General features: G+C 50.6%; 1 protein-coding gene across 3 annotated transcripts in view; it reads left to right on the top strand.

The window, feature by feature from the left end:
* Positions 1–17,564, top strand: part of Sez6 (seizure related 6 homolog) — a 47,670-nt gene that overhangs the window by 24,113 nt on the left and 5,993 nt on the right. For all 3 annotated transcript variants that reach the window (XM_028759379.1, XM_028759378.1, XM_028759377.1), the window contains exons 3-5: positions 134–267; positions 8,439–8,634; positions 13,871–14,056. In XM_028759379.1, coding sequence (XP_028615212.1) covers positions 134–267; positions 8,439–8,634; positions 13,871–14,056 — 516 coding nt within the window. The remainder of the gene's footprint in view (positions 1–133; positions 268–8,438; positions 8,635–13,870; positions 14,057–17,564) is intronic.

The raw sequence follows: 17,564 nt of genomic DNA, 5'->3' as shown, positions 1-17,564 counted from the left end.
AGAGAGAGAGAGAGAGAGAGAGAGAGAGAGGAGAGAGAGAGAGAGGAGAGAGAAAGCTTATTTCAGCTATAGATGAATCTACATCTACCCCACCAGAGCTGGTCTTAGCTTCATGTCTCCTCCTGCCTCCCAGGCCCCTGTAGCTGGAATTTCTCAGGCCCAGAGGGCTCTCTGGATTCCCCCACGGCCCCCAGCTCACCCTCTGATGTTGGCCTGGACTGTTTCTACTATATCTCTGTCTACCCTGGATATGGAGTAGAGATCAAGGTGAGTGAGTGGTCTCCATCAGGAGGACAATTATCCTTTCCCAGAAAGGGGCCTACATGAGGAGAGGTGGGAGTGCTTAGGTACCAGTTGCGGGGGGAGGGAGGAGTGTTAGGGCTTAGGGGATAGACCAAAAAGCACGGATTGGATTTGGCCTTGTGGACTACCAGTGATGGCAGGGAGGACTTCGGGGAAGGAGCAAGTGTGCCCAGCCTCTTCCTCGGGGCTTGAAAGATGGAGTAGGAAAGACCTTGACGGGGGGCTCAGCCTTGGGTGGGCAGAGGACTGGATGGACGTGGGTTCTGCATTTGAAACTGTGTGAGAGTACAGATGACACAGGATCACCTGTGAAGAAGCCATGTACCTGTTCCTCTCTTCATTCCTTCCCAAATGCGTCCTCTCCTATAGCGAGTGCTGGGTCCTGGGATGTAGAGGTGCAGAAGATTGACATGGACACACCATGGTCAAATCTGTCCCCCCATCCCCATCTCCGGGGCATCTTATCCTTCCCTTTGGATTCAGAAGCTACTGGAAGCCCAGACCTGAGTCTGAACATCCTGACTGATGGTGTTCTCTTGGCTTTCAGCCGCCTCGAATTTAGATCTTTCCTTTTGTTGCCCCAAACCTGCTTGTCGTCCCACTGTATCCAGGTCAGAAACCTGGAAGAAGGCTATTATGACACAATTTGGATCGTTCCCCTGAGCAGCATGGGGTCCCCTGGTCCTTTTCTCTTAGTTCAACCATCTCACCCACAAACTCTGTCACTGTGAGTGTTCCCCCCAAAACTCCCATACTCCCCTGCTTCTCTTCCTCCATCACCCCAACCACTGTGTGGTCCCCCTGGCACCCGCTCATCCCTTCTGGTGATTTAGTAGCACACGCTCCCTGTTGGTCCCCCTCCCCACCCCACCCCTGTGCCCACACAGCAGTCACTTCTCTAAGATGAGAATGTAATTCTCCTGTCCCCACCCTGCCCCAGGAGGCTCTGGCTCTGAGTCTGGGTGGTCCTGGGCTCACCTCTGCTACTTCCTGCCTGGTGGCCAGCTCCCTCTTTGTTTTGAACAGTTTGCAAGTGATTGAATGGACTACAGTCTCCTTCTCCCACAAGCCCCACGGCAGTCCCTTGAGGCCCAGGACTGGTGTCAGTGTCCCTGGGCATTCTCAGCTTGTCCTCAAAGTCTTGAACCATCACCTACCATCTTAGCCTTTGGGATCCTCCCTGTTTCCAGCCGTCCACTTTCCTGGATACAATGTACGATGCTAGAGGGCCTCGTAATACAGGGATCAACATGGGGGTGGAGGAAAAACCATGAACATTTGGCCTGTGCCTTAAAGACTGTTGCGAGTGGAAAGCAAAGCATTTTGCCTACCTAAGGGAAGCAGGCAGGGAAACAGGAAGCCCCAGGAGGGGAGAATAGAAGTCTGGAAAGCATCAGCAAGCTCCCTGCTCACCAACTCTGGGCCTGCTTCCCACTTTGTCCCAGCTCACACAGGCCCCAGATCTGAGCAGGCAGCCAGCTGCACGTGTCCCTAAAGGGCACTTCCAGCTCACTCCTCTAGAGTAGTCAGGTTCTGGTCTCCCAACCAGGTAGGGAGATAGGGGCTCTCCTACCCAGACTGGCCTCCCCTCTTTCTTCTGCAACTTATTCTTGTTCTGCCAAGCTCCAGGCCCCTCGTTCCAGGCTGACTGGAAGGGCAATTAGAAACAACCACCCCCCTCTCAAGCCATTAGCACTCAGCAGCGCTTAATTAAGGGAATTAATGTAAAATCATCACCAAATGAGAGGTGGCACCGGCTGTGGCTCACAGGGTGGAAGGTGCCAGCTGCAGGTGTGAGGAAGGAGATGGGAGGGGGCAAATGCCAGGCTGGCTACCCCACTGCAAACCTGGACTGGCTTTACCTGTCCCTAAACACTGCCACCCCAACTAAAATTTTACGCCAGGCTAAGTCCAGCCCTGGTCCCCATACCCAGGGTGTGCAAGTTAATGGGACAAGATGTATCGATGGCTCTGCCTGCCCCTGCTCTGGCCCTAGTCAAAGTCCAAGCCCCACCCTGGGTGCCCACCCCTCAGGCAGCCCTGGGTCTGGCACTACCACACTTACATCAGAATGCAAAAGCGGTTACCAGGCAACCTTGAGACAAAAGCCATAGTCCTGGACTGCCATCAGGAAACATGGCATTTGCTGGCCCACCCTCCTCTTCATCTTCATAGAAGCAGAGTCCTTGAGGACTCTGTGGTCTGAGACAGAATCTGAGGTTGGGGGTCAGGGTGGGATCACAGAGTGACCACAGCCAGCTCTCCACCTACTTTAGGGAAAGGACAAAAGATAAAACAACAGGATCTAAGGTTGGGGCTATTTCTGGCTGCCTCCCCAGACCTACTTCTCCTGAATACAACACACAGGCCACTTGGAATCTATAGGATTACTGATACTATAGACCAATATACCCATTACATAGCTGAGGAAACTGAGGCCTAGGTAAGGAAAGGGATTTGCCCAAGATCATTCAGTTAATCATCAGCTAATGGTCTTTGATTAACAGGTTTGTTTCACAAACAGAATTAGAGCCCCACGTACCAGGTTCTGTGCTGAGCACTGAGGATACAGATGCACCTGTTCAAAGAGGATGGAAATTATAAGCAGTGACCATGGGGTGTTCAGTGCAGGCCAGACCGGGGCACAGAAGAGCTGTGGGATGACCGGCCAGCAGCTGCTGCCTGGTCTTGGAAGGAGCAGATCTGACACACTTGTCCCCTGGAGGCTTCCCAGGATGTTTGAGAAGGCAGTGTTGTGTAGGAGGCAGGGATGAGGGTCAGGAATGGGACTCACCTGTAGGTAACCCCAGTGTGGACCTCTAGTTCACCAGAATCACCAGGGCGTGTCGGGAATTGGAGCTGGGCAAGGGACATGTGAAGAGCCAGGGAGAGGACTGCACTGTGTCCACAAACCCTACTCCTGAGCAGGACAGCCAGGTTCCAGGCCGAGGCAGCTCTTACTCCAGCCCTGACTCGGGCTTGCCTTTTGTTGTCTTGTTTAAGGTGCAGCCTGGGAATATCAAAATCTCTGAAAGTCTCATTCTCCAAGTTTGGGCCGCCACAAGCCTCCATAATATTTCCTTCCATGCCTGCCCATTTCTCCATGATGGTGCTCCCCATGCCCTCTGAGGGAGGCCAGGTCAGGAGCCCCATGGTACAAGGAGTCTGGCTTGCTTCAGCTGAGCACTGAGCACTAGGCTAGGCTCTTTCCTGAAAGATCCAGAGAAACCCACATGAGCCCTGTGAGCCCACATGGGTCTTCTGCCCTCCCTTGGTAGCCGGTCTCTCATGAGGACTCCAGACCTTTCTGGACCTGATGGCTGCCTCTCACTACATTTGCCATTCTAAGATCCTCCTCGCTGCCAGCCTCCCTCTCGGCTTGGCTGCTCTCTGTGCCATCTGGAGACTGGGCACAGCTGCCCACTGCCCCTGCCCTCATGCCCAGGTGGCCCCATTGGCACACAGCTCTCTCAGGCCAGCTGTCAGTCTGATGGGCAGAACACCCAACCCTGCTGAGCCAGGTCAGGACCAGTCCTAATGAGAGCATCAGTAATGTGTGATGGGGTGGGGTGACAGTTCTGGGCAGTTTCTTATTTCCTGGCTCTGGGAGGGCCTGTCTGAGGGCACTGAGAGTAGCTGGAAGGTATGACTCCATGGTTTTAGGTCCTTCATCCCGTCCCTAAAACAGACTATACCCCCCCACCCCCGACACACACACAGACACACACACAGACACACACACAGACACACACACAGACACAGACACACGAGGTCTTAAAAACAAGTACTGGATCGTTTGTTTGTTTGTTTGTTTGTTTTGTTTTTCGAGACAGGGTTTCTCTGTATAGCCCTGGCTGTCCTGGAACTCACTCTGTAGACCAGGCTGGCCTCGAACTCAGAAATCCGCCTGCCTCTGCCTCCCAAGTGCTGGGATTAAAGGCGTGCGCCGCCACCACCGCCCAGCCCAAGTACTGGATCTTAAGAGACTGAAGTCTGCTTCTACCTCCTATAGTCCAGCTCTTAGTGACTAGATAAGCTCCTGACCTTCTCTGGGCCTCAGCTTCTTCCTCCATAAAGGTTAAACTAGGTCAGTCCCCATGACCCACTCCCTCTGATTCAAGACACTCTTTCCTAAGCTCAGGTGTACAATGGCCCCTCAGGCCTTGCTTCCTGGTAGCTACAAGCTGGGGCCTCTGCTAGATGTGGAATGGCCAGCCTAAGGGAATGATATTCAGGCTCACCCTGGTGTCCACTGCCTGGTGTCCATGCAGGTTGTACTGACATAAATGAAGGTTTAAAAGAAAGGTAGCATCATCTTGATTGCTTTGGAGGGTCATGCCTTTGGAACGTGTGTATGTCAGTCATAGACACATGACTTCGAGGCTGGCAGAAGGCAATCTGAGCCCTCCCTCTCTTCTGTCCAGGAAGAACCAGCCCCTGCTCAGAATGGCCATGTTTTCTACTTGAGCATCCCCCCTGGTCTTCCAGAGGCAGGGCAGCGCTGGACAGCCCAGGGTCCTATGGGAATTGTCCTCCGAGCTCTGTCTGCTTCTGTCTCCCGCTGCCTGGCTCCCAGGGCCCCTCCTGTCACTGGATGGGGTGTGGGAAGACAGCCCTCATGAGCAGAGCTGACATTTCAATCTGCCTCCCCGACTCTTCAGATGCCTGCAAATTACATCAAGACTTCATCTCCCCCTTGTCCAACACCCAGCCCTGTCTGGCCCCTGTCAGCCTGGCCCTCCAGCAAGTGACAGATTACATTCCAGCTTCTGCACCAAGCCTGCAAGTGGGTCCTCTAAACCCAGAGGACCAATGCAGCACAACTAGCCCTGAACTGCTCGGGGAGGTAAACCATAGCTCTCACCCCCAGGCTAAACTGGGAGCTAGATCCCCTTTTCGGGCCCAAAGAGGGGGTGCAGGAGATCTCAGCTCTCAATTTTCTAAGCTTTACAGATTGCCAAGAAAAAGGATGGCTCATGGGAACTCAAATCCCAACATCTTGAAAAGGCCAGGGCAGGCCAAGCCAAAATCCACCTCCCTGCTAAACCTAGGGCCTGGGAGCCTGGCAATAAAGATGTCTCGAAGTCTATTTCTGCAGGTGATGTCCCCAGGAGACTGGGAGGGGAGGGAAGCTGCCTTGTACCTCCAGCTGGGGAAGACTTTGCTTCTTAATAGCTGTGTGCCCCTTTCAAGGTTCCTTAGCCTCTCTGGGACTTTTTCTATTTGGGAGGACTTCACCACCTTGACACATTGAAGATGCTCTATGAGTGGTCATGGCTGCTGCACCCACCCTCAGATCCCCAGCAGAACAAGATCAGGTACAGGAGGTTAGAAGTCAAGCAGGAGATACGAGAAACTAGGAAGAAAATGCTTCCTTGATTTCAACTCGCCTGCCTCCTCCTACACCCAGCTCTCTGTTCTTCAAAGCACTCTGAGAGACCCACCTGCACCATGCTGATCTGGGAACTGCCAAGCCCTCCGCTCTCCCCTTGAGAATTCCTGCTGCCTGCAGTCAGTGCCACTTAAGGCAGAATCGTATGCTGCCTGGCATCTCTCGATAATTACAGATTCCACGTGTGTGAGGCTTGTTTTCCCAACTCTAGCATCACACAATCTCCAAGTTTGAAGGGACCTCATCCAGCCTCCGCCTGCTAGGGATTCCCTGAGGGATGTCCCCAGCAGATGGTCAGGCAGCCGCCACCCAAATGTGCCTGGGCGGGGAGCTCCTGGCACAGAGAGGGTGCTTTTGCCCTCAGCATCTCTCTTTGAGCCTTCTCTTCAATTTTTCCTCCCTGGCAGGGATGAGAGCTTCTCCTGACAGCTGCCCCTCCTCCACCCACAACTTATCTCTCCTCTGCCTTCCACCAGAGGAGTCCCTCTATACCCGGCAGCACTTGTGTCCTTGCACCTGACTGGGCTCAGGTCATGCTTGTCAGCTCACAGGGACACACTTGTGAGGAACAGGCCTCCAGGGACCCACATACCCTCATTCTACTTCTCTGTGATAAGATCGGCCTATGAAGAGTGTATCCTGAACCAGAGCTCAGTACAAGGCTTCAGTGGGTAGCTGAAGAGAAGGAGGTCTGATGGAAAGCCTGGAGAAGGATGAATTGATGGTTTGGTGTGGGAAACAGAGATAGGAAGTGGGGCCGGGTGGGATGGGCAGTAATTCTTGTGCTGATATCCAGAGGGGCAGAAATGAGGGAAACTTTTGTGGCTGCACAACAGGGAACTGAGGCTGAGGGAGCCACTGGAGCCAATTGTGAGTGGGGAGTTTGAACCTTGTCCTCTGAGCAGCCTGAAGCCACCAAGGAGGTTTGAATGGGAGAGAAAAGAGGCCTGACCTGGGGCAGAATGAGTGGGGGGTCGGAAGGTTAGATGTTCGCAGAGGCCACTCTCAGAAACAGTGGGCAGGAGGGGGAGGAAGAGGAACCAGCTGGGATGCTTGAGAGATAAACTAGAGAAGGGTTTGGTGACTCACTGGGCACCGCTTAACCTGTGCAGGTGCTTAACTCTTGAAGGTGCAGTCTCAGAGCTCAGAGATCCGCCTCCATTGGTCAAGTATCTGAAATTCAGAGTATGAGTTCATGGGTCTCAGGTGGGGTCTAAGGGTCACCCCATTTTCTTCTCTCTTTTTGTGTGTATGTGTGTGTGGTGTGGGAGCCTGGGGTGGGGGAGGGGATGTTAAACTTAAAGCAAAGATGATGACCTTGGTTACTTAGCAACTTCTGAATCACCTGGATTTACCTCCCATGTGCTGGGTTTATGGACATATGCTACCACACGCAGTTTATGTAGCTGCTTGTGTGCTAAGCAAGCAACCTACCGACTGAGCTACGTTCCCAGCCCTGGTTCTGTTTTTCCCAGAAGCTCCTATGTGATGTCGATGCTGCTGGTGTAGGGGCCACATTTTGAGTAGCAAAACTCTGCCGGGTATGGTGGCACACACTGTAATCTTAGCATTCAGGAGGCTAGGCAGGAGAATCACAAACTTGAGACTAGCCTGGGCTACATAATGAGATTCTATTAAAAAAAAAAGTAATAAATATAATGGAGCCTAAATACTGTAGTTGCCTAGGAACACGGGTTAAAACGAGCCCTTCTATTTCCAGGCTCTCAATCTGGTACTCTTCCTATCAGCTGACGGCATCACTTCCCCTCTGGTCAGAATCTGTTGTCTGACCTTTGAAGGGAAGCATGCTCAGGGACTAAGAGTCTCAGGAACAGGAAGGTAGCAGAGGGGCCTCTGACAACCAAAAGAAGTGACCACAGCAGATATGATGACATGAGACAAGGCCAAGCTGATGGGCCAGCAGAGACCTTGTTTGCCAGAACCTGTAGAGGCAGCTGGAGAGTCTGGAATAGTACCACAGGCTACAGACTCACTGGAGAAATACTGGGTGATTTAAACAAGAAACCCTGTGATGTGCGGCAGGGACTGAGACTATTGATGGCTTCGGTTCAGAAAATATTGATGTGAAGGGAGGAGTGGGTTAAGCCCTCCAGGCAGGGAGGCTGTCACGAGGTCGCTTTGGTGATCTAGGTGAGCAATAACCGTGACAAGCTAGGTAGCACCAGCCTTGACGAAGGCGACTGAACGGATCTGCAGTCCATCTGACAGACCAAACGACCGATTGGATGCAGGGCATGAGGGAAGAGGCAAGGCGTGGGTACTCAGGTAGTGAGTGATGTTATCGTCGGCAGCTTGGGGATCTGCTGGCTAGGGAAAGAAGTGGCTCACAGCAAGGCAGGCTGGGTTTGAGGGGTGTGTGCAGCATGTATCAGGAATATCCAGGGGAAGCTGGGTACATGGGTCTGGTATTTAGGGCCTTGATCTCTTGGCTAGACCCCTCACGTACTATCAAATCTACAAACAAGAAAACAGAGCCCAGAGAGGAAACCATAGAAAGCAGGTAGGGAGTTCTGCTCATCATCTCCATGTGAACTTGGGTAACATGCCTAACATCTCTGACGTTTGGGTCCCATCTCATACTTATGAGGAAGCAGTATGGGCTCTTCCTGTGTGAAATGCCTAGTATGGGGGTTCTAATGTACAAGAAGCCAGCATGTGGGCCAGAAGGGCTCAGGCAAGAAGTCCTGATAGCACCTCTCTGTTCTCTTCCATTCACCTGCAGGTGGAGAACATCAGCCTTCAGGAAGGGGAGACCATAACCGTGGAGGGCCTGGGGGGACCCGATCCACTGCCCTTGGCTAACCAGTCTTTCCTGCTGAGGGGCCAAGTCATCCGCAGCCCCACCCACCAAGCAGCCCTGAGGTTCCAAAGCCTTCCACTACCCGCTGGGCCTGGCTCTTTCCATTTCCACTACCAAGGTAAGGTCTGAGCAACTGAGGGAGGAGCCAGCTCTCCTGGGTGGCTTTGATGTCCTCACAGTCTGGGTCGGGGAGGAGCTGAAGGGACTTGACAATGACCATCTGGAGGTCTTTAGCTAACCAGACTGGCTTTCCTCGCCCACCTGGGATCCAGCCTATGCCCCACACGGCAACTGAGGATGCCCAGGAGAGGAGCAGAGTGTGGTGAGATGGACCACACTCTGAGGAGGCAAGCTTCTTGCTAGCTGCTGACTTTGAACAGGTCATTTGGCTTCTCTGATTTTTTTTTCCTTTTATTTATTTTTTTTAGTATACTAGTACTAAAAATTTAATTTTTAATTTTTTAAAAATTTTATGCATCTAGCGCACTTATTTGTTTTGTGTGAGGGCAACTTGTGGGGGACTCAGAGCTCTCCTTCTACCCTGTGGGTTCCCAGGAACATACTCAGGCCGTCACGCTTGGTAGCAGGTGCCTTTACATCTGGTCGTCTCTCTGGCCCTTATTTTTAGTATTAATAAATAAGATAATTTCATCTCATATTGAGAATCAAGACTAATCCATTCATTACTGGTTAAATTTTAGAAATATTTTCTGTAAAATGTTTACTGTTTATACTGGGCATGGTGGATACAGAGGCTGAAGGAGGCAGAGCTTCATAGGTTTGAGGTCAACCTGGTCTACACAGTGAGTTCCAAGCCAGCTGGGTCTATGCAGTGAGACTCTGTCTCAAAAACAAAACAAAACCAAAAAAAAAAAAAGTATTTGATTGGGAATTAATCTATTGTAATATTTCTATAAATACAGTCGAATCTCTACCAGCACCACAATACTACAATTCTTATTCATTTTGAAAGCATTTAAAACTATAGAAAAGTACAAAAATAAGACAAGATGTCTATATGGCACAATTTAGAATTAGCTAGCATCTTCACAGTCTTCACATATTATTTGTAGTCTTTAACATATACCTCAAAGACATACCCTCCACACGAATACATAGAAACACAGACATACACAGACACACACGCACATGCACACACACACATGGACGCACGCACACACCCCAACAATGGCCTGAGGACATCCTGGTAAAGAAAAAGTGTTTTCTTTTTTTACCGTGTAGTTCAGGGGTTGAACTCGGGTCATCAGGCTTGGCAGTAGACACCTTCACTGATGAGCTATCTCACAGCCCCTGTCTTACACTGTAGCTCAGGCTGACCTCAAACTCACCACAGCCCGATGGCCTCGGCCTCCTTTGAATATAAGGATTACAGGCCCGAGCTACCAAGCTGGCTGGAAACTAGTTTTTATAGGAAACACTGAAGCTGCTCTCCCACGTCTCAATCTACTCTTCCTTCTCTGCTCCTCACTCTGACATCACTGTCTGACCCTCCCTTTCCTACTGCAAAACGGGGCCAAACGAGCGATAAATCTTTTCAAAACCCATCTACACTACAAAGTTACCAGTTACCATTTGAGTAAAACAAAAAAGTGCTTAGTCTGCCCTGCATTAAGGAAGCCAATATTGTGCGGTTTACAGGATGCAGGAGGGAGGCAAAGCTGCAGCTTCCCCACAGGGTTCCTTCTTGCCCATCCCCTTCCCTGCGCTGGAAGTCAGTTCCATCCTTTGAACAGGTTAACTTTAATTCAGACCCCTGCCCCGCCCCGAACGCTAACAGGGAAATAATTGGTAAGAACAACCAAGACATTGTCTTGTGTTGGCAGGGACCACTTCTGCAGCCTTGTAGGGGGAAGAGCTGATGGGTGGGCAACCACCCTGGAGCTAGGAATGCTCTGACCCTGTCTATTCACCTTGTCAAGGTTTTTCCACCCAAACTGGGGGAGCAGCCTGGTGTGACAGCAGGGATCTTAATGGTGGGCAGAGGTTGTCCAGGCTCTCAGCAGTGGTAGGTCCCCACCCGGGCAGGGATGACCATCTGGGCGGCCCCTCCAGTCTCCCTAATGGCTCATCAATCCTCCTCAGCAGCAGGCATAATTTCATGCCACAGTAACCTTTTCTTTTGCTGCAAATTCCTTTGCACAAAACTCCAGTTCCCTCTTTGTGCTGGCAGACAAAGGTGGGAGAACGCAACAGGGCAGAGGCCTAGCCAGGGAGCAGAGCCCTAGGAGAGACAGGGAGAGCTGGTCCGCTCCTGCTCTTTGTCCCAGCAGCCCTCCCTCCTCTGCCCAGTTTTTGTCAATGATCAGCTCTTTCCTTAATGAGTGTAATTCCCCTAATTATAGACTGTAATTAGCCCTGATCCCAGAGATGGGAACAGGAGGAGCGTGTGCTCACGGGCATTTCTCGTGGGCTGGAGAAAAAGGGTGCCAGGAGAGTGAGGGAGGGCCTGGGAACCCACGCCTATGCAGGCGCTGTCCCAGCTGATGAAGGAGGTCACAGTTGTGAGCTTCCACAGAGGCCTGTGGCCGGCCGGCCCCCTCTGGCTCAGTCCCAGTCCAGGTGGAGAGTCAGAGTGTCTGATAGGCCCCTCCCTCCTCCATCCAAGCATTCCTGGCACTGAAGTTGGCTCTAGAAACAGCCGCCAGCAAGAAAATAACTCAACAGATTGTGGTAGTGCAGACTCCCTGGGAACGGTTGGTTGTCATGGCAATAGGAGGAAGCTCATCTTGGGAAGTGGCACTTACCCATGATGGAGTCTGGGGGCGCCTCTCGATGCCACCAGCCCCCTGCTTTCATATCATTCCAGCCCACTCCCTTCCCACATTGTGCTGGGACTCACAGGGAAGATGAGAGCACAGGTGCTGAGTCTGACACCTGGCCTATGGCTCCCAGGGAGACAGCTCCTCATCCCCTGGGTGGGCGTAGTCCTCTCTATTCTAGCTTAGGGAGAGTGAATGAAATGCTGAACCAGCTCCAAGGCCAGCCTTGTCTGTTACTCTCAGGTTTCTCTGACTCCTTGGGCCAGGTAGGAAGCAGAGGGCCTCTCAAGCCAGGAACTCAAACCCCTACCCTACCATAGTTTACAGTCCGACGAGGACACAGATGCTCTCTGAACCTCCCTCAGACTCTCCCAACCTCAGCTTTCTTTATCTTAAAATGGGTTAATAGCCCCTACCCTACCTCCTTTCTTCCAAGTGCATTATGGGTACTAGGTAGGAAGGAGCTCTTTAGAGCTGGAAAGCACAGCAACTCTAAGATGTTATTCGTACTTGCGACTGCAAACATTAACGGCCAGCTTGGGGGGGGGCAGAGGTAGGTGTGTGCTTTTTGCCATGCACATGTGACCTCTCACTTAACCCCCCCAGCACTGGAGGCAGCATTCTCAATCACTGGTTAAACAAAGATACCATCAAGGCGCAGAGCAAAAAAGTTAACTTACCCAAGGTGGCACAGCAGCGAGTAGCGGAGTCTGCATTTAAACCCGGAGAGTCTGACCCCAGAACCCATCTCCAAAGCACTGCCCTCTCTTCTTATTGGCCAAACTTCTTATTGGCCAAACCCTCAAAAGTCTCTTTTCTTTTCACTAAGAATACGACAGGTGGAAAAGGCCCCAAAACTGAGTCACAGTCAACTCAAGCTTTGGTAGCTCATCTGCCCAAAGGCAGCCCCTTTTTCTGTTCACATAAAGGAACAGAGGCACAGCCAAGCCTTCTTTTTACTTTTTCTCCTTGTCTGCTTCAGGCATTCTACCTACCTCTTAAACCCAACCAGATTCCCCCTTTATAAGCTATTTTGGGGCTTAGCCTAAGGGTTGGGGTTTACCAGGCAGTTTTATGGGATTTGCTGCCCCTGTGTGGTCGTACATGGTATGACAACTCCAAAAGCAACCAGGTTTCCCAGAGTGGCCAATCCTACCTCCAATTTCCAAGAAAGTGACTGTGACTTTCTTACACCCTTCCCACTGTCTTTAAAAGTCGTTTGCTGACCTACTGGCTGTATTTCTTAGTAACGTCAGAAGCTACCCTAATAAAGTCTCACCAACATGACCGCCTAAACATGAGCTCAACGAGGCCAGCTATAGATATGCCAAAGTAGATAGACCACTAAGAAAGACCTACCAAGGAATGCTGAGATCAGGAGAAACAGTCTTCCCCAGGGAAGAGCACAGCAATCGGTTATCCAATAGCAAATGGTCAGCCCTGAAAACACACATATACATAACATTATACAGACTGAGCAGGTCATACTTAAGGTCACATATATGTGTATACCTATATATATGAATGTAATAATTAATGAAAAAAGAGGCCATACATTTGAAAGTGAGTAAGAAGGGGCCATGTGGGTGGGCTTGGATGGAGGAAAATGAAGAGAGAAATTATATCATATTATAATATCAAAAATAGAAAAAAATAAAAACAAAGAGGACTTTACTGCTGCCATCAAGCTTTGCAAGATTCCCTCGGGAATACTGAGGACACCTGTGCTGTCTGATTTCAGTCTCTCCTTCTGAAATTCACGTTTGCTTCCTACAGGAAAAATAACATCTACAAGTCACCCATAATATTTTTCTTTTAACACTGAGGGTCAAACATAGAGGAACACTCTACCACTGAGCTATTGTGAATATACCCAGACTTCTAGAAGATTTGTTATCATCTGGATCCCAGAAGTCTGGCAGCTTCTGTATGGTTTTGGCTTATCTGTTTGGTTGTTTCTGAGACACGGTCTAACTATATATCTCAGGCTGATCTTGAACTCAAGACCCTCTGGCCTCAACCCCAGAGATTACAGATACATCAACCATACCTGACAAGCATTTCCAGCCTCACTTAAGAAGTAAGGAAACAGCTGGTGTGTGGTGTGCCCTTAATCCCAGCACATGGGAGGAAGAGGCAGGAGGATCTCTGAGTTCTGGGTAGCTTGATCTGCAGAGTTCCAGGACAGCCAGGGCTACAGAGTCAGTAGCAGCACTCAGGAGTTGGGTGGAGAGGGGAGGGGGGAAGAAAACACATAGAGAAAGCTTAAGTGTTATTGGGCTTGGATAGGAACCTCAGTCTCCAAGCTTCCGGTTCTCTGCTGTTCTGATAACCAACCCCACTGACCTCTACAAGAGAACAAATGGGATGCTTCTGTGGAACTTCCAATGCTTCCTCTGAGCCCAAAGACACCTGGACCAGGCTGTGCAGGCACCCCCTCCCCTCTTCACCCCTTCCCGTCCTCTCCCCATTCCCTCCTTTTCCTTCCCCTTCCCCTCCCCTTTCCCTCTCCTCCTCTCCCTCCTTTCCCCTCCCTCCCCTCCCCCCTCACTGTCACCCATTCTCTCTTCACAGCCTATCTCCTAAGCTGCCACTTTCCCCAACGTCCAGCTTATGGAGATGTGACTGTCACCAGTCTCCACCCAGGAGGCAGTGCCCGCTTCCACTGTGCCACTGGCTACCAGCTGAAGGGTGCCAGATTCCTCACCTGTCTCAATGCCACCCAGCCCTTTTGGGATTCCCAAGAGCCTGTCTGCATTGGTGAGTGGGTCCCCACAAGGAAGGCTTAATGCCAAACAGGAGCAAAGGGGGGGTCATTCCCTGATCTCCACTGCTGTCTGGAACTTTCAGTTATGTTCTATAAGGAAGCCAGAAGATAGTCGCGCATCTCAGTGGTACTGTGCCAACCTACATCTGTTACCTACCCATTATATGTCAGCATCACAGGTCGAGTTCAGAGTTGGTTTTCAATGTTGCATGGGTAAAACAAAGACAAGAATGTGGAGAGAAAGCAGAACCAATCAAGGATGACTCATGGCTTGACAGACCGCTGGCCAGAGGTGGCCTCGGACACCTGCGGTAGCTCTCCAAGCATCACTGCACTGCCTTTCCTTGATGGACTGCTAACGGATGCTCAACACTGACCCCTCTGGCCTGAAACTGCATTTCTTCCCCCAAGAAAGGCTGAGCTGCTTTTCTGGGCCCAACAGTGAGGGTTTCTGGGCCACTTGACCATAGAATTCATAGATGATATGAAGAGGCAGGCGTCAAACCTGGCTTACGCCCTGAGAGTCCCAGTTTCAGGGAAGGGGGGAAAGAAGAAGTATAGAGATGCTGGAGAGATGGTACCGTAGCTAAGAATTGCTCTTGAAGAGACCCGAAGTCTATTCCCAACACACACTAAAGCGGCTCTTAGTTACTAAACTCTAGTTTGGGGATTCAACGCCCCCTGCTGGTCTCCACAAGCATTGCACTTACATGTACACGCACATACTCATATGCATGTAACTTTTTAAAAAAGAATTATTTTACTTATATGAGTACACTGTAGCTGCCTTTAGACACACAAGAAAAGGGCATCAGATCCCATTACAGATGGTTGTGAGCCACCATGTGGTTGCTGGGAATTGAACTCAGGACCTCTGGAAGAACAGTCAGTGCTCTTAACCGCTGAGCCATCTCTCCAGCCCTACATGTAACTTTTAAAAGAATAAACTAGAGCATAGGTCACTAATTTTAAAACAGGGAGTAAAAGGTACCAAGGAAGAGTCATAAAGTGGCTGGTGTGGTGGTCACAACTACAATCCCAGCACCTGAGAGGCAAGGTTTGAGATCTAGGCCAGCCTGAGCGCCATAGCCAGTTCTTGCCAAAGGGTGGAGGTTGACGTGACCTGGGGAAGAAGCAGCCATTCATTCCCAGTTAGTATTGAGACAGCTCCCTTGAGGAGGCAGCACTGAAGGTTTGGTCTTTCCATGCAGGGAGCAATGTAAACAACGACAGAGGAACAAGAAAGAGAGGGGGTTTAAGGCACTGGGGACAGGCAGGTGGAGTAGACAGTGGGAGGGACCTGCACCGTCAGGCCAAGACTCAAGGTGCACAGATGTTGAGGTTTTTGAGGAGGGAGGGGAGGAAGTCAGAACTGCTCCTCAGGGAGCAGTGGTTGTCTGAAGGCTGAGAGGCCATCCTGGAAAGAGGATTTGATCTGGGGCAGTGACTCTGGGAATGAAGAGGAGGGAAGTTCAGAGACACTGATGAGAGAGGCAGGCTGAGTGAACAAGGACCTGAGTTCTGCTTCCTAAAGATTAGAAGGTTCGACATGGCTACAAACCCAGGCTTGTGGAGGAAGTGTCCGGTTTGCCGCGTGACAGGCAATTTGTGCCTTTTGTCCTTTTGAAGGAGAAGAGACTTTGGCTTTTGAGCCTTATTTCCTTTTATATTTTTCCTAGTCACTGAGCTTAGCTAGGCATGCTCTCTTGCCTCCAAGAGCACCATCTAGGGGGAAGGCTGGAAAAGTGGCTTAGTGTAGACAATACTGGTGTGGGGTAGCCTCAGTGTGGCAGGCATATGGGCCAGGGAGGTCAGGTTCACGCTGAGGAGACCTGGAGGGCTTCCCACAGACATGGTCCGGAGCGCTTCCAGAAATGTTAGCTCAGGGGCTGGTATGGAGAGATGGCTCAGCAGTTAAGAGCAGTGACTGCTCTTCCGGAGATCAAATCGCAGCAAGCACATGGTGGCTCACAACCATCCGTAATGAGATCTGATGCCCTCTTATGGGGTGTCTGAAGACAGCGACAGTTTACTTACATATAGTAAATAAATAAAAACTTTTGAGCCATAACTAGTAGGGTCGGAGCATGACAGAGAAGGGAAGCGGTGGGGGGGGGGAGGGGAAGAAATGTTAGCTCAGGGCAGTTTGGTGGATTCTGTATGGAGGCTTGAAGGCAGTAAGTATGCTTCCTGAAGGTTTCAGGAAGGGAAGACTGAAAATCAACATAGAGATAATCCAGCTCATAGTGGGTTTGAATTCCATCTCAAGGGAAATAGAGAACAACTTGGTGATTCCAAGTCAAAGATGGCCTGGGGTTCTATTTCAAGGCCAGCTCCATGCTGAGACCAAGCAGAAAGTTAGATTGCTCCTCCATAGAGAATGAGAGACAAGACTCATCCTGACCCCCAGGATCCAGATTCTACTCGTTTGTCATCTGGAGCCTTTGGGGCAACAGTGTTCTGTGTGGGGAATGGTAGTCTGACCTCCGAGAGCAGAACTGTGGTGCATTTGAGAAGAAGAAGAACTGCCTGGAACCCAGCTTCCTGCTTCAGATCCCTTCCCGGTCCCATTCACCTTCTATGAATGCCAAAAACCCTCACTGTTGGGCCCAGACAAGCAGCTAAACCTTTCTTGGGGGAAGAAAAGGCAGTTTCAAGCCAGAAGGGTCAGTGTTGAGCATCCCTTAGCAGTCCATCAATGAATGCAGTGATGCCCAGAGAGCTACCACAGGTGTCTGAGGCCACCTGTGGCCAGCAGCCTGCCAAGGTGTGAATCATCCCTGATTGGTCCTGCTTTCTCTCCACATCCATGCATTCATTTTGGTCATCAAACAATGAAAACCAACTCTGAAAGAAACAACCTCTATCCCAAGGTGGTCCTAGTTAAGGGACAGATCCAAACAGATAACTGACCTTCTGTTTTGTGTTCTGGGGGTTCAAATCTGAGGTCTGCTATCATGCTAGGCAAGCCAGGAAGCTAGGTTTGCAGAAGTAACAAGGCATGGCAACATGTGTCATCTCAGCACTCCAGGAGCCAAGCAAGAGGACTGCAAGTTCCAAGCTAGCCTGGGCTACACCGGAAGAGCCTGTTTCAGAAAGGAAAGGCCAGGTGTGGTGGCACATACATTTAAACCCAGCACTCAGGTGGCAGAAGCAGGTGGACCTTTGACTTTGATCTTTTGAAGCTAGCCTGGTCTACATAGCAAGTTCCAGGTCAGGACTACATAGTAAGAGCCTGTCTCAAAACCAGGAAACAAAACAAAAAAAGAAAAGGAAGTAAGGAAAAAGAAAAGAAAAAAAGAGGAAGAAGTCACGGATAACAGAATGTGCCTATAATCTTAGTACTGCAGAGATGGAGGCAGGGGGATCATTAGGACATCATTCACTGAGTTCAAGGCCAGCCTGGGCTTCCTGGGGTTAATAAAAAGGAGGGAAGAGAAGGAGGAAAAAGTAAGGGAAGAAGGGAGGAAAAGAAAGAGACAAGGAAGGAGAGAGAGATGG

The sequence above is a fragment of the Grammomys surdaster genome, unplaced genomic scaffold (assembly GCF_004785775.1).
Source record: "Grammomys surdaster isolate TR1022 unplaced genomic scaffold, NIH_TR_1.0 126278, whole genome shotgun sequence".
NCBI lineage: Eukaryota > Metazoa > Chordata > Mammalia > Rodentia > Muridae > Grammomys > Grammomys surdaster.
This window is presented reverse-complemented; position numbering and strand designations above follow the sequence as displayed.